Source organism: Leptidea sinapis, chromosome 27 (assembly GCF_905404315.1).
Source record: "Leptidea sinapis chromosome 27, ilLepSina1.1, whole genome shotgun sequence".
In the NCBI taxonomy this organism is placed as follows: Eukaryota; Metazoa; Arthropoda; class Insecta; order Lepidoptera; family Pieridae; genus Leptidea; species Leptidea sinapis.
The window spans coordinates 9886968-9904543 of NC_066291.1; the positions used below are offsets into that span (position 1 = coordinate 9886968).

The 17576-nt window shown below is 39.2% G+C and overlaps 1 protein-coding gene across 1 annotated transcript; it reads left to right on the forward strand.

Annotated features, from left to right (window-relative positions):
• The first annotated feature begins 1949 nt into the window (after window positions 1-1949).
• Window positions 1950-13399, forward strand: LOC126972693 (clavesin-2-like). The gene is made up of 7 exons (XM_050819589.1): window positions 1950-2333; window positions 2758-2917; window positions 4806-4932; window positions 5705-5836; window positions 9058-9168; window positions 12473-12575; window positions 13108-13399. The coding sequence occupies exons 1-7, from the start codon at window positions 2198-2200 to the stop codon at window positions 13251-13253; spliced, it is 915 nt and encodes a 304-aa protein (XP_050675546.1). The 5' UTR covers window positions 1950-2197; the 3' UTR covers window positions 13254-13399.
• The last annotated feature ends 4177 nt before the right edge of the window (window positions 13400-17576 follow it).

Below are 17576 nucleotides of genomic sequence, written 5' to 3' on the forward strand. Positions count from 1 at the left end.
CATACAGTGGAATTAATAAACTCCTCTGTTTTCAAGTCGATTGAAAAAAGAAATGAAATTACAAGTAGTTAGTAGCACCTCTGACTTAATTAGGTCTGCTTTAAGTGATATCGAAACTGGGTTACTAAGACGAGTTTTTATCAAGTTAATTATGTTCTTTTATACCATTTATTGTCTCGCACTTAATTATCTTATAAGGTCCGTATGGGTTATCGTCAGAGAAATGAGTCTTAAGTATTATTATTCTTCGATACATAATCCTTCAGATCTTTTTCTGAATCTGCTGGAAATAAATATCTTAGCGAACGTTCAATGATCTAGCTGCTTATTTGAAGATCGCTTATTGTTTAAATACTAAATTGCCGGTATACTTTATATTAGTTGCGTCTGAATGTAATTTGGCAGCAAAATTGGTTGGGAAGAATCTCACGATTGGCTTAAAGTCTTTTGAAACGTTACAAAGGCATTTGATTGTCATCCGCTGTGACATTTTGCTGAAAAATCTGCAACTTTACTGTATTATCAACGGGCCTCAGAATCGAGTGAAATGTACATTGTAATCAGAATTCAAAAGTCAATGTTCATGAAACAACTTCACTGAGATCACATGTATCTATGAGTATAGCACAAGGGTCTTTACTTGGACCCTTCATATTTCTTCTTTATGTATGTACATGAATAAAAGATTTTTATGTTTTCAGCCACAGCAAATTTATTATATTTGAAAAACTTAAATAACTCTATCTTCAATAATATTTAATACTGAAAGGATTAAAATAACTGGTTCCCTATTAACAACCACAATATAATGTTAAATGAAATGAAAATAAAATGTTTTAAATTACGACTAACATTAAATATAATTAAATTAAAATCTTAACAGGGACTATGTTCTTAAGAATAACTTTCAGACAGACAGCTTTTTCTGCCGCAGAATTGCAGCTCCGCATCCTCACTCATCAACCTCCATACAATCCTTACTATCTCAATGTGTACTATATTTCTGTGTATTCATTTACTACACTACTAAAGAACCTATTTTTTTTAAGGATTTTCTTTGTAATTATAAACAAACTGGTGAATGAACTTCTATTCGTGGTTTTTCCTGTCGTGTATTCCTGTAAGTCGAGTGTTGCTTACGCTACCTATACCCTGTTTATTCTCCTAGTGTTGCAACACTAAATGAACAATTATTATGATCAATTATCATCACTCATCATGTTCGCACTTACGCTCGTTTATCCTCCTTATTCCCTAAAATGTATTATTATAGTGCAACTTTTACAATTATTATTGATATTGTCTACGTCGTAGACGATCTCAAAGGACGTAACGATCCGATTATTTGAAGAGTTATATTTGAACCTCACTTTGGGTCTACAATCAAGGAATGTGAAAATATCTTAAAGATCTTGTATATTCGCTTAGTACTTCCGCACAAACGTCATATTAGCGTTGCAAAGAAAGATAGCCCTTTGTATTATCAATTGTCATCAACTATTTGGGCTTAAGGCGGTACGCGAGTCAAATTCCTTGACTATACAGTCCAACTGCCAGGACATCGAAAGTAATCGCCCTAAAAAGAGCCCTTAATTCGATAGCCGTTTACAATAACGCAAGCCATGTATGGATTGATTATATTAGAACTAGTGGCAGTTTGGGTTATTTTGTTTTTTTCTAATCGGTGAAATAATTATTCATAAGTAAGCGTTTGGTGATTATCCTACTACAAAATCACAAAGTTTTAAGTATGTCTATCGATATTTTGTTCTAACACCTTATACCATACACGTTACAGATATATATTCCATATGAGAGTAGCTGCAACAGAGTTATTATTATCGTTGCGAGGCATTCACCCAATATAGATATAGATAGGCTTTGATAACAAAGTGATTCTGATAAGGACATCGAAGATAGTCAAACGCTTTTTACAATTCGAGCATTAGTACCTCGCACACTTCTAACTGTTAATGTACAGTAAAGTCTATTAGCGTGATATGTGATTGTTTTATCTCTTGGAAAATAAAAAGCTTAGTGAAATATGGTTTTATTGTTCGATATCTATATTGTAGCATGACATTGAACTGCATTCGCACCGGGCATTTGTGTGAAATTTTATTTCCAGCTCCAAATGAGTACCGAAAGGTAGAGTAAATTTGTATTGTGAACTAAGCGTACAACTTCAGATATTTCAATGATCCGTGAGCTGAGCCCAGAATTGGCTCAGATAGCCAAAACAGAGCTAAATGAAAATCCAAATACTACTCCGTCTGACATTACATATTTGAAAGAATGGATTTCCAAGCAGCCGCATTTGAGAGCTAGAACAGGTACGGTTCCATATTTTTATATAAATAAACAAATATTTAGGTCTATTACGTCTGTTTGTAATATCAATTATAAAAAGTATAAAGTTATACACTTGTATTTACAGCAAGTGCATGTATCTAATGCATCTGCTGTACTCACTTATGTGCTTAGAAGGATTTTTATTATTGTTACATATTATAATTTAATTGGAGTATTTCTGTTGCATCACATCGTTTATTTTGTATTTTATAAAATGCTTAACCTGTGACGTTCTCACACTTTTTGAAACTCACACGTTCTTGCAATTTTTTGAAAAATTTACAATTTTGAGATTGATATTGAGATTAAAGAATAATTAATTAATTTTTGGTTTGAGTGATTGTGAGTCTGGTTGTTTATTGTAGATACCTACGTCAATGCTTATTTCTGATTAATTGCTTTCAGATGATCAGTGGCTCGTTGCATTATTAAGAGGTTGCAAGTTTAGCTTAGAGAAAGTGAAGACCAAGATAGATTTATTTTATACGCTGCGGTCAACTGCATCTGACATCACACTGAAGATGAAGCCAACGGAGTCAGAGTTCATAGATTTTCTTAGGCTTGGGTATGTATTTACCACTATATATAAAGTATCTGTATTTACAAAAATAAAATTTGAAAACAATATTGTACCCACGACCTCTCGCATTCCGTGCGAGTGCAACTTCCAACTGAGCTTACCGTAGATGAAGCCACAACCTGAGAGTTGAACAAAGCATACAAGATTTTATGACGATACGTCACGTGACGTAATGAGTCCCGCATCGTTCATAAAATTTTGTTTTCAAATTTCATTTGTGTATTAATCCTAGAAGTTAGGGTTATCACTTTAAAATCATAACAACTTGTTTATATATGTATTTAATAATTTTTGCGATGGGCTGCGAATAACAGGGAATACACTTGCACGTTTTTTATATTTCAATTACTAACTTCAAAACACAGATACACTTGCAATTCAAATCAATTTTTAAAATAACATTTCAAACATCGATATGTCTTGTTTGAACGCCGCCTTATTTCGCGGATCTTGGATGACGTCATAATCCGTCCTCCTTGGTTATTTATTACATGTATTGTATAATTTTACATCGATCTTTAGCTTGGGGCTATTCTGCCAATGTAAAAAGCTTAACAACTAATAAAACAAGATCAGATCTTGAAGCCTATCCGACTACATTGGGGAATCAGACAAAGTGCTGTCATATTGACGAAGCTATTCACCACTGCATTGGAAGATGTCTTTAAGCGTCTGGACTGGAACGGACTGGGTGATGCTCTGTCAGTACAATAGAGACCCCATATTGAAGGATTGGCTAATAGACTTAATGCCGCAGAATACTCCGTTAAAAATATTAGACAATTAACTAACATCATCATCATCAACAATAACACCTTTAGCTATTTTCATAGTATTATATCCTATGGTACTTTGTTATGGGGCAAATCTGCCAATATATCATCTTTGTGCTGCAGAACAGGGCTATTCGCTACCTATTTATGTCCTAGGTCCCAGAGAATTATTGAGGGCAATATTCAAAGAAATCAAAATTATAATGTTATGTACGTAGGCTCATAAATGAATTTGCGAAAAACTGTCATAACCATAATGTTAACACCAGGAATGCACAGACGGCACAGACATAAACCTACTACTCGGCAGTCGAGTTAGTAAGTCTTTAGTGGGGAGATGTATATGCTACAACAACATCCCAGAAATTTTTCAAAACAAATAGATTAATACATCTAAATCGAAAAAGAATTGTCAATAACGTTTGTGTATATTGTAACCATATATTTATGAAAAAAAAAAGCCCGCTGAGTTTCTTGGCCACGTTCTTAGGTCTGAGGCATACTTTTTCGAATGGGTGATAATATTTGAATTTCAATAAGTGATATCATAGCCTATTTTGAATAAATAATATTTGAATTTGAATTTGAGGCGGAAATCTTTAGCACTAGACAAGCTATTAAAATGAACATCGAATTTAGATTTAAGTTTAAAATTATAAAATACTAGCTGACCCAGCAAACGTTGTATTACCGCGATATATTAAAATCGCGATATAAAAGTAACTGTTGATCGTAGATGGGTGGAAGTTTGAAGTTGTTGTAATGTAATAATGTTGTTTGTTTTAATGCTGACTTTTTTAATCAAACAAATTTAAAAAAATTACAAGAAAATTAAAAAAAAATCGTGTTGACCACCCTTAACATTTATGGGGATGAAAAATAGATGTTGTCCGATTCTCAGACCTACCCAATATGCACTCAAAATTTCATGAGAACCGGTTAAGCCGTTTCGGAGGAGTTCAAAGTTTAACACCATGACACGAGAATTTCATATATTAGATAATTTTATAACATTTTTGAACAGCAAAAAAGGTTTATTTTTTTTATTTTATGAATGTTGATCACAATAAATAAAATAAATATACTTATTGTTTGTACAGGACCATTTTAATTTTACCAAAGTCGCAGAAACTCACGCCGAGAACTATCATAATACGAGCCGGAAGATTCGACATAGAACACTATCACGTCGCACATCTAATGTGCCTTTTATATTACTTGGTACAGGTAAGTTTAAGATATAACAATTAAAACTATGATTTTCGTAAGTTTAATTCCACCTTCGCATGACACGCCACAAGTTACGATATCATCCCCACCATCTGGATGTGTGGCGGTCCTCCACAGTGCGGTTTTCAAGGAGCTTTCTTCCACGTACTACGAAGCTGTGGAATGAGCTTCCTTGTGCGGCGTTTCCGGGACGATACGACATGGGTACCTTCAAAAAAAGCGCGTACACCTTCCTTAAGGGCCGGCAACGCTCTTGTGATTCTTCTGGTGTTGCAAGAGAATGTGGGCGGCAGTGATCACTTAACACCAGGTGACCCGTACGCTCGTTTGTGCTTCTATTCCATACAAAAAAAGTTTCTAAATTTTATTGAAGGGAAAGCTTGTTAAAATATCTTTATTAATTGAAATCATATTTGATAATTTTGAATCGATTTTTTTTTTCTATAGCCATACATCCTACTTCAAAATTTTTGTGATAAAAATACATATATTTTATAACAAATTATTGTGGATTACAAATAATTTGATAATAATAAATGTTTTTTTTTTAATCTTAACTAGGAACCCTAAAATGTAAATGGATATTCAGCGGCATATAACCTCTGTGTTGTAACAAAAAAAAATGTATTTAATTGAAAATGCTTTGCTTAGTCTCATATAATTTGCAGTTAGGTACTAACTTTACTTTGTAGGGATAATTCTTTTATGCACTTCTGTGTTAGGTTCACCCGACGAGCAAGTTTGTTGAAAAATCTATTATATATTTTAGATACTGGTTGTTGAGGATGACACAGCTTCCATTGTCGGAACCAAGATCGTGGTAGACTACGAGGGTGTTACTATGAATCATTTTAAACAGATAAACCCCACGTTTTTAAGAAAAATGATAACACTAGCTCAAGTAAGTAATTTAAACTAATTCCAAGATAAAGAGACCTCCTCTTTATCTTATATCAGATGTATTTTTTTTAATTTTTGTTATCTCGGAACATCGTCGTTTATGGAATGTTTTGGGAATAGTCTTATTCATTTATATCAACTTTCTAGGATCGAAATCGACATTGATAATCTAGTTAACAAGTGCCAACTTTTTTCAGAAGTCTCCGAAAATTATCATTGAGGTGTCATTCGATTCATAATGGCATCTAGATGGTTTTCGAAAAAAAAAACGAAGTTCCGTTTGCAAACATTACAAAAGTTATTAACAATTAATTAAAAAAGGGGGTTTAGTTTTTTGCAAATATCTCATAAACTACTAGATTTTTCAAATTTGGAAAAAGTTTCAAAATGAGGAGGAAGTTTTCTAAAAAAAATTTTAACTCCCAGAGGTTCGGAAAATTATAAATATTGGTCCTATAATGGGAAAATAATAACTTTTGTAATTTTTGCAAGCGGAACTTCTTTTTTTTTGTTCGATAACATCTAGATGCCATTCCGAATCGAATGACACCTCAATCATAATATTCGGAGACAGTTATAACAGTTGACCAAAAGGCACTTGTTCGCTAGGCTATGAGTCCAATACTGAAAAATAAATCGTTTCAAATCTGTGGAAAAAGAGTTGAATTTAAATTTAAAACGATCACTTTAGATTCTTCAAATGACCCAGGTTTATGATCTAAGATGCCCTGAGTAAATTAAACTTACATACATACATGTGATCGGTGTATAATTGCACTTCAGAAATGAATTGGAGTTGGCACAGGATTTCGTCTAGGCGGGTACCATCGGCGCCTTTTTCTGCCTTCAAAGAGTAACCTGCAAACTTATGAAGATAAACCTGCCTCGGTTTGAAGTTCGCCGTAAATAGCTAAATTTGTGGGCGAAAAATACTAAACATCTTTTGTTTCAAAGTGAAGTGACGACAATTAGCTGGCTGCAATTTTTCAGAATTGATACGACTTAGGGATCTTCATGCTTAACCCCAACTTAAGGCACTTTACCAAGCAAGCACGATACCTTGTGAAATGATCATCTTTGAGGGCCTAATGCTCTGCAATGAGTTAGCTGGGAGATTTAAAAAAAATATATGTTAGGGAATGATTTGTAATCTCCAATCCGAACGTTTAAAAATTTTGTAAAACGTAAAGTACTATGTAATAAAAATTATTGAAATGAAGCTGTCGTCAACTTTAAATTTGCTACTGCTTCTTAGCAACTGGTGATATTTTTATCGCTATAAAAAGAGAAAATAGCTATTTTATTTTTCTAAAAAGCGAATATCTTAAAAGTTAAAAAAATAATACAAATTTGACATAAGTATAAAAAATTCTAAAAGTATCGGGAATGGAATATTTCCACTGTTCCTTGTCATATTATTAATTGAAAACTCCTTGGTTTTCAAAATCGAATACCATTTATTTATTTAAAAAAAGATTCTCGGTCTTGTCACAAGGTCTTTTCAAACTTGTTTAGTCTTAAAATTCTAGAACGATGATTTATAATGACTTTCGAAGTGGTTTAACACAAAAACAGTGTGTGGACCGGATGATTTCTGCATTTGGTGATGAAGCCCCATCCAAAACCACAATTTATCGCTGGTTTGCTGAATTTCAACGTGGACGTGTCAAGCTCAGTGATGATCCCCGTCAAGGTCGTCCAAAAACTGCAGTCACGAAAGAAAACGTTGATGCTGTGCGTAAGCTGATTGAGGAAGATCGACATGTGACATACCGCGAAATTCAGGCAATTTTAGACATTGGCATGAGTCAAATACAAATAATCTTGCATGAACAATTAGCTGTAAAAAAGTTGCTTTCCCGATGGATACCGCATTTGCTCTGTGAAGAGCAAAAAGCGGCTCGCGTTACTTGGTGCGTCAGAACTCTCGAAAGATTCCACGCAGGATCCTCAAATGCTGTATACAACATAGTATCAGGTGACAAATCCTGGATATACGCGTACGAACCCGAAACAAAATACCAGTCACGAGTTTGGGTGTCCGAAAATGAGTTAAAGCCAACAAAAATTGTTCGTTCACGGAGTGTTGCAAAAAAAATGGTGGCCACGTTTGTCTCAAAAACCGGCCATGATGCGACTATTCCTCTTGAGGGACAAAGAAAGGTTAATACAGAATAGTATGCTAGCATTTGTTTGCCACAGTTCGTTTCTGAACACCGTACACAGAACTGCAACCGCCGCATCATCCTCCATCACGACAACGAGTTCTCACACCGCGCACAGAACAAAAGAGTTCTTAGAACAAGAAATCATAGAATTATTAGACCATCCGCCTTACAACCCCGTCCCAAGCCCTAATGATTTCTATACTTTCCCTAAAATAAAGAATAAATTGCGTGGTCAGAGATTTTCATCACCTGAAGAAGCTGTGGACGCCTACAAAACGGCCATTTAGGAGACCCCAACTTCCGAATGGAATGGTTGTTTCAATAATTGGTTCCATTGTATGGAAAAATGTGTCAAATTTTGCGGAGAATACTTCGAATAGCAATAAATACATTTTTAAATAGTAATGTTGTGTCACTTCCTTGATTCCTGAAATTTTCAGTGCCGCGCTCGTATTCACTACAAACGGCCGTCCGCGGGTCCGTGTGAGGGCAACGGGAGGCAGTGCATTTACTTGCTTACTTTCACACGAATTACCAATGACATTCAAGAACGTCATTGCGAATTACATTTGTGCGCGCTCCGCCCAATTTGGTGTTCGTTGGCGTGATCCTCAACCTTAAAGGCCGGCAACGTATTTCTTTATTCCTGGTGTTGCTTTAATACTTCTCATCACGTTTTACCAGTGGGAGGCTCCTTTGCACCGGATGCCGGCAAGATTATGGGTACCACAACGGTGCCTATTTCTACTGTGAAGCATTACTGTGTTTCGGTCTGAAGGGCGCCATAGCTAGTGAAATTATTGGGCAAATGAGACTTGACATCTTATGTCTCAAGGTGACATGCACAGTTGTAGTGCCGTTCAGAATTTTTGGGTTTTTCAATAATCTTAAGCAGCACTGCATTGTAATGGGCAGGGCGTATCAATAAGCATCAGCTGCACGTTCTGCTCGTCTCGTCCCTTATTTTCTTTAAAAAAACGTGGCATCTTGCCCGTTTGTTTATTTTAATGCTTATACTAAAAAAAAATTATTTAAATTGTAATATTTCTTTTAGGATTCTCTTCCACTCCGATTATCAGGCAGCCATCATATAAATCTTCCTTCTGGCGTGGAAATAATTTTCAAACTCATCTCAGGTTTCCTAAGTCAGAAAGCAAAGGACAGGGTTCGTTTATTCTTTATTTTTGTCTTGTGTTGATTCTTAAGATGAAGACTTCATTAGGCACACTGAGCACTTCTTATTGTGGGTATTGAATGAGACTGAGCTGTCACGCTCGGCTTGTAATGCTCTTTCAAATAAAGTCGGCTCGAGTCGACTAATACGTATCATTAACATCGCATTGATGAAGTTTTCACTATGTTATAAGGTCTTAAGCTAAAACCGATTTTTTTTTATTTTGTATAACGGCGCAAATACTACAACACACCTATTATAAAAACGAGAATAATTCAGTTTAATAATGGTTTTATTGTAAAAATAACATGAATTGAAAACACGTGCACGTACACCGAACCCCATAAATACGGCCGCATTTCAAAACACGTGGAGTAGCACGTGCGCCGGGTCCTATAAATACAGTCACACGGTCGACACTTGGGTCTTATCTATAATATTGGGTTTCGCATGAGCGAAAACTGGAGCGGCGTAAGTCATAACCGGTCGAATGCAAACCTTGAAGAGTGTTCGCTTGTTCCTAAAAGACATTTTACTGTGCCTACCTAACATACTGTTTAGGCGGTACAGATAGAAGCGGGCGGTTCCGGTCACCTTCTGGACGTGAGGCCTGAAGGTGAGTTGGGAGTCGAGGGTCACACCCAAGTACTTGGCTGTGGACCTGAACGGGATAGGGGAGCCTAATAGATGAATGGGTCGATCCCGGCAGAAGCGTCTGCGCTTAAAATCAAAACGGACTGCGGAGCTTTTATCCGGGTTGACCTCAATACGCCATTTCCTAAACCAGTCACCTAGCTCATTAACTGAGCATTGGAGCCTGCAGAGGACTGAAGATATCTGTTGGGACTGGACGTAAAGAGCGGTATCGTCAGCGAAGAGAGAGAGTTGGACTCCTTTTCTAGGGATGGGAATATCGTTGGTATATGATATGTATAGAGGTGGTGAGAGCACTGAGCCCTGTGGTACCCCAGCCGTGAGCAGGCGAGGGGAGGAGAGGACACCTTCGTGTCTGAAACGAAAGGTACGTTTGTGAGGATAAGAAGCCACTATGCGGACTGATCGGGATGGGAGGCCTAGAGCGTGGAGTTTATATATTAGGCCTTCGTGCCAGACTTTGTCAAAAGCCTTGGCGAAGTCGAAGAAGACAGCGATTGTCTTTTTACGTTAGGGATAGAACCCGCTGTAGATGTACTCTACAATGCGGTGGACTTGTTGAGGACAAGAGTGTTTAGCACGAAAGCCGAATTGTTGATGTATTATTAAGGGAGGGCCGTCCGTTGGAAAGAGATGCTTTCTCATACGGAACAGAATAACCCGTTCAAAGACTTTCCCCATAGCCTTGAGGAGGCTGATGGGGCGATCGTTGGAATATCCCCTATATTGAGGGGTTTCCTTGGTTTAGGAATCCCTATAACTATGGCCTCTTTCCAAGCGGTTGGAAAGAAGTAGTGGTCGAGGCAGGCGTTGAAGAGGAGGACAAGAAAGAAGATCACCTGCTCGGGGAAGTGTTTGAGCGCCAGGTTGGAAATACCGTCGGGTCCTGGAGCTTTGCGAGGTTTTAATCCACGGATGATGGATTTAACCTCCTCTACAGTAGTTGGAATGGGATCGTCGGTGAGAGGCATTGAGTTCAGACGGCTGACCTCATTATCCACCGACGCTACGTGGAGGGGTTCAAAAGAAGAAGTGCTGGGTGAGCATTGTGAAGCAATGCTTTCAGCAAAACACTCCGCTTTATCCCTGTCCTCGAAAGCTGTACTGCCGTCGGGGCGTATCAAAGGCGGAGTGTGGAATACAGAATAGAACTATATATATATTGACCACAGCTAGTGACAGTTACATAAAATATTGCAACAACACTTGGTAAACGTTACCAAGCTACATCATTTTGTAAAGGGACTTTCACATGGTTAGAAAGTTTAATTGATAAACTCCTAGTCCTTTTGTAAATATTGATGTAATGATCTTTCAATGTACTAATAATTTTACGAAAAGCAGTAAAAATAATGGCAACTAAATAAAATAAAACGTGTGGCACTCGGGGACTGCCGCGGTAAAGCTACTGCATAGCATTTTTTATCAACTTATGCAATTATAATTATTTATTTATTTTATTTATGCAGTATTTTTTTTTTTGATAAAATTAATTTAAAAAAAAGCAAACGGGAAGTGAGTAAAATTTAACTTGCAAGATTTGATTACAGACAGACGACGGGACAGGTGAAACTAAATAAAAATGCTTGGCATAATAATAAAAATTAAAAAAACGTGATAAAAAATCAAGATGTACCAGGCTCGAACGTGGAATCTTCTGCACAAAAAGCATACGTGATAACCGCTGTTCCACGAGAACTGTAATGACCTTGCCGAAATATCTATATATATCTAGTAAGTAAGTGTTAGGTTATTTTCGTTACGGAATTTCTAGATTCGGTCTCCACGCTCAAGGCCCGCGATAGAAGCTATGCAATAGCTTAAAATGAGTAAATTAAGTAAACAATGACTTACAAATTGAAACTATAAAGATTATTTTAATTATCATAGCTCTTACCTCAAAAACGAATATCTTTTGGATAGCACATTATAACGTCAAATTCAAAATCATTCTTTAATATTTACGTAGAGTTTACTTAAATGACTGGCGAGCTGACATTTGGCGATCAAAATATATTGTGAAAAAAGCGGCCAAGTGCGTGTTGGACCCGCCCATGAAGGGTTCCGTAGCATCAAGTAACAGAATATAAAAGTTCTTGTAGTTCCTTGTTACTTTGATCCATGTTTTAATTCTAGTGTATTTTCTTTCAATTAAGTTTTTGATAGAATTATTTATAACGTATTCAAAAAAAACTACTCACTAGATCTCGTTCAAACCAATTTTCGGTAGAAGTTTGCATGGTAATGTACAACATATATTTTTTTTTAAAGACAAAAGTCCACTAATCGCGGGGCGCGGAAGTAGATAGCGTGAAGGGACACACGGACCAGTTGGCACTTGCGCTTAACTAACGAAATAATCACGCAGTGCGGTGATATATCAACACATAATTTTTATAGGGAAATTTGTTCAAAAAGTAAGCACGTAATTTTAATACATACATAGAACGATAGTCGAGTACCGAGTTCGCTCGTTAAATATTGTTAAAAGTCTCACCACTAACCCAAGTGCTGCATATTACGTTAAAATAGTTTTAAACTCTGAGCATAGAATGCTAAATTCATTTCATTCGTAAAAGCATTCGTTCATTCATTTGGTAAAACTAATGCAACTAAATGTAGATCTTTTGTTTGTTTTTAGTTGCAAATACATAATAGTTATGATGAGTTGCAAGAAAAAATACCTAAAGATATCCTACCAGTTGAGTACGGCGGTGATGGCGAAAGCATTGCTGATATTATTGGTAAATATTTTACATTAACTTTGTGATTTTTTTTATTTCCCATCATGTGGGACCAATAGTGGGATGCTCCTTTGCTGCCAGTGGGGGCTCCTTTGCACAGGATGCCGGCTAGATTATGGGTACCACAACGGCGCCTATTTCTGCCGTGAAGCACTAATGTGTAAATATTACTGTGTTTCAGTCTGAAGGGCTCCGTAGCTAGTTAAGTTACTGAGCAAATGAGACTTAACATCTTATTATCTTGTCTCAAGGTGACGAGCGCAATTTTAGTGCTCAAATTTTTTTGGGTTTTTCAATAATCCTGAGCGGTGAAGTGGGGTACACCATTGCCTTGTAGTGGGCAGGGCGTATCAATTACCATCAGCTGAACATTCTGCTCGTCTCGTCCCTTATTCTTTTTCATAAAAAAAAATGTAATTCTCTAACAGTCGGTTGCTCCATAAACCTGTGCGTGTAAAAAGCCCTTTTCCTTGAATCTAAGACATTGGATAATTAATGAAAATTTTTAAAATATAAATATATGTAAATGTAGGTCACTGGGAGAAGAAGGTGGTTGAGTACAGATCTTGGATGGAATACGAGATGACTCTGGGAACTGATGAATCAAAGAGACCTGGAAAGTCGTGTGGCTCCGAAATATCCGAAGAGGGATCATTTAGAAAATTAGACATTGATTAATTATTTTTATTGTTTAAAGTTGTATTTGTTCGTTCTGTTTCTGAATTATAGTTTACTATTTGTATTCAATAACATGTACTTAATATTAATTATTAACAATAGTCGATAATTCATTAAAATAATAAGATTTTATCATCATATAATAATGTGTTTTGTTTCTCTGTGTTTTAATTTTTTATCGAAAATAACTATGTCTTGCGAAAGCTATCCGATTTGATGGGCACGTATCGATACAATTACAGACACTAGTGAATTTCGAAGTGAGCCCGAGTGAGGAAACTTAAAGAAAGTCCATTTAAATGATAGTCGATATACAAGCTAATTTTCAGAATCAACATACCATGGAAAACCACCGTTATAAGTGAACAGTACGTGAACATATTCCTGTTTTTTATATTAGGTTTGTTCAATTTAAACAAGACATAAATAAAAACGCGGTTTAACGCTTTTGTGATTCCTCTGGTGTTGCAAGATAATGTGGGCGGCGGTGATCACTTAACACCAGGTGACCCGTACGCTAATTTGTCCTCCTATTCCATAAAAAAAAAATACTTGGATTTTTTTTTATGGAATACGAGGACAAACGAGCGTACGGGTGACCTGTTGTTAAGTGATCACCGCCGCCCATACTCTCTTGCAACACCAGAGGAATCACAGGAGCGTTGCCGGCCTTTAAGGAAGGTGTACGCGCTTTTTTTGAAGGTACCCAAGTCGTATCGTCCCGGAAACACCGCACAAGGAAGTTCATTCCACAGCTTTGTAGTACGTGGAAGAAAGCTCCTTGTAAACCGCACTGTGGAGGACCGCCACACATCCAGATGGTGAGGATGATATCCTTACTTGTGGCGTGTCGTGCGAAGGTGGAATTCGGCGGCAGGAATTAGGTAAAACAGCTCTTCGGAACACTCCCCGTGATAAATGCGGTAGAAGGCACACAATGAAGCGACGTCTCTACGCAACGCCAAGTGCTCCAGCCGTTCACAGAGTACTAGGTCCCCGACAATTCGCGCTGCTCTGCGTTGCATGCGGTCAAATGGATCGAGCTGATACTGGGGTGCGCCAGACCAGAGATGACAGCAATACTCCACGTGTGGCCGGACCTGCGCTTTGTACAGCGCTAGAATGTGGGCCTGCTTGAAGTATTGCCGTGCTCTATTAATGACGCCCAGTTTCTTTGAAGCCAATTTGGCTTTGCCCTCCAGATGGCCACGGAATTGGCAATCGCTCGAGATTTCGAGACCCAGTATTCCGATACTAGGCGAGGCTTTTAGGGAAGTGTTGTCGAAGAGCGGTGATGCGACAAATGGGGTTTTTTTAATGGTAAACGCGCAAACTTGAGTCTACTGGGGGTTAAATTGGACAAGGTTCAATTTTTTCCCGAGAGAGACGTGCATGGCCCGTGTATATGGCATCACCAGTGCTGTCATCTGCATAGCAATGAATGTTGGAGGTGTCCAACATATCATTGATATGCAGAAGAAACAGCGTAGGAGATAGCACACAGCCTTGGGGCACTCCAGCATTCACGGGCTTCGGGTTCGAGCAATGTCCGTCGACAACGACCTGTACGCTGCGCCCAGTGAGGAAGCTGGAGGTCCACTTGCACAAGCTCTCGGGAAGCCCAAATGATGGAAGTTTAGAGAGGAGCGCCTTATGCCATACACGATCAAAGGCCTTCGCTATATCCAGGCTAACTGCCAGGCCTTCCCCCTTGCTTTCAATAGCCGCAGCCCATCTATGTGTTAGGTATACCAGAAGATCACCTGCCGACCGACCATGGCGAAACCCGTATTGTCGGTCGTTGATCAACTGGTGACCCTCTAGGTATACCAAGAGCTGACGGCTAATTATGCTCTCCATGATTTTGGAGAGCAGGGAGGTAATAGCAATAGGCCTGTAGTTTGCCGGATCCGAACTGTCTCCTTTTTTTTGGATCGGATGGACAAGGGCAGACTTCCATGAGTCAGGGACTATGCCTTTGGAATAAGAGTGCCGGAATAAACGCGTTAGCACCGGCGTCAACTCAGGGGCACACGTTCTAAGCACGATTGGAGAAATGCCATCCGGCCCGCTCGACTTCCTGACGTCCAACGAAAACAGAGCTCGCCTAACAGTTTTCTGTCTGAACTGTACTTCAGGCATAGAGCTCTGACACCGCGGGATGGTCGGCGGTGTTTTTCCGTTGTCGTCAAGAGTCGAGTTGGAGGCGAAAAGAGCGCACAGGAGATCGGCTTTCTCTTTTGTCGTATGGGCCAGGGTGTCATTCCTCATGTGCAACGGCGGCATGGACGGCTGGCTGAAGTTACCAAGAGCAGCTTCCGACAACGACCAGAACTTGCGTGTTCAGGTCGGGTAACTGGAAAGCTGCTCGCCGATTTTGACGACGTGTTTTGACTTTGCACGGGCGATTTGCCGCTTAAAAAATCTGGAAGCACGGTTGTATTTCCTCTTTAGAACTATGCAGTTCGGAACCTTTGTGCCCAGCGCCGCAACCCAAGTTCGATACGCCTGTTTTTTGCAGTCAGATGCTGCTTTAACTGACGCATCGAACCAGGGCTGTGATCTGCCACCGATCGGTACTACAGAGCTTGGTATAAAAATATTCATGCCCTGTAGTATCACATCGGCTACTGCAACGGCGCAGGCACTAGGATCATCCGAAGGGAAACAAACCCTGCTCCAAGGGTAGGATGCAAAAAAGGAACGCATCCTATCCCAATCTGCTGACTTGTAGTGCCAAACGCGGCGGGTCGCTGGTGGTCTGCGACGTGGGCGTCGTATAGGCACTACACTCCTGACCAGGCAATGGTCGGACGTTCCGAGAGGGGCGTCGACAATGACCTGGTAACCATCGGGATGTGTAGTCAGCAGAAGATCTAATAAGGACGGCATGTGGCTATCCACATCCGGGAGCCGCGTTGGCGACTCAACCAATTGGGACAGATCGTACGCCAATGCAAAATTATGCACAGACCGCCCTGCGTAGTCTGTGGTACGTGATCCAAGCCATTCGGCATTGTGCCCGTTGAAATCACCCAAGACTACGATTTCAGCGGAGGGGATCTGTGCAAGCACGTCGTCAATTGCCGCTTGAACGCAGCCCATGAGATGATCGGTTTCTGCGTTACCACTATGGGACCTGTAGACACACGCATAGATGCGGACGCGGTCCTCTAAATCTACATGGAGCCAGAGAGTGGACAGGTCCCTACCCTCAAAATTGCCGAGACGGCGACAGCAGATATCCTCCCTAACGTACACACATACCCCGGCATGAGGCAAAAAATTGTGCTCAATTTTGTACCCGGGGTACGTTAAATATGACGTATCGCTAGGTCGAGACATCTGCGTCTCCGTAAGGAAACACAAGGCCGGCTGCGCCGTCTCAAGGTGGTGGTGGACGGCGTTTAAGTTGGAGTGAATTCCCCTGATATTGCAAAAGTCCACGGTGAGTGTGGAGTGGGGTGCCGTGGTGTTACTGCCTCGTTTGTCCTTGGTCATGCGCGGTACTGTGCCCTCCCCAGAATACGAAGGGCAGCCCGGGCTAGAGTGCTCGAGGAGGGATTCTCCGACACTAGTAGAGCCGGTGCCCTCCTGGGGTACTATCTCTTTAGGGACCGCTTTCATAATCTTTGTTGGGGATTGGGGGGGGGGGGGGGGGAATGGCCTCCGGTCCTCGACACTAACCTATGCGAAACATAGCGGCACCAGGCCGCAACTTCACGCCGGTATTCTGTGCGAGTGTGGTAATTAACCCGGACGAGTCTGTCCCGATTGTGCTCACGTCAAAAGACGGCTGCGTGACTCTCCCACTTCTACACTACTTGGAGTTAGTAGCCCAAGCAAATGGTGCCTGGTCAGTCCTGTCTTCGGAAACTTTTATTGTTATTGTGATAATATACTATTTAAATACACAAATTAAATTTGAAAACAAAATTTATGAACGATGCGGGACTCGAACACGCGACCTCTCGTGTTCCGTGCGACCGCTCTTCCACTAATCTTGATAAATATTACTTGTTCAACTCTCAGGTTGTGGCTCCATCTACAGGATCTACTTTACAATTGATAACCTTAAGCAGGTTATCGCGATGAAAATATTCCAATGCACAAAATACAGTGCACAAAGATTAAAGAAAATTTTGAACCGAATAGAATATTTATATATAATTTGAAATATCCAAGAAAAGATTTGGAAGATACTTCCCAAAAATTAAACTTTGGAGTCAAACATCTCTGAATTCTCAGGGATAACAACATTCTTTTTTTTAAGAATTTAACAAAGTTAGTATTTTTCTAAAACTTAAACCGAACAATTATTCA

Coding starts and splice junctions, on each gene's coding strand:
- LOC126972693 (XM_050819589.1), top strand. CDS start 2,198: ATGATCCGTGAGCTGAGCCCAGAATTGGCTCAGATAGCCAAAACAGAG. Junction 4,933..5,704: donor TTTTATATTACTTGGTACAG/GTAAGTTTAAGA, acceptor TATATATTTTAG/ATACTGGTTGTTGAGGATGA. Junction 5,837..9,057: donor AAATGATAACACTAGCTCAA/GTAAGTAATTTA, acceptor TATTTCTTTTAG/GATTCTCTTCCACTCCGATT.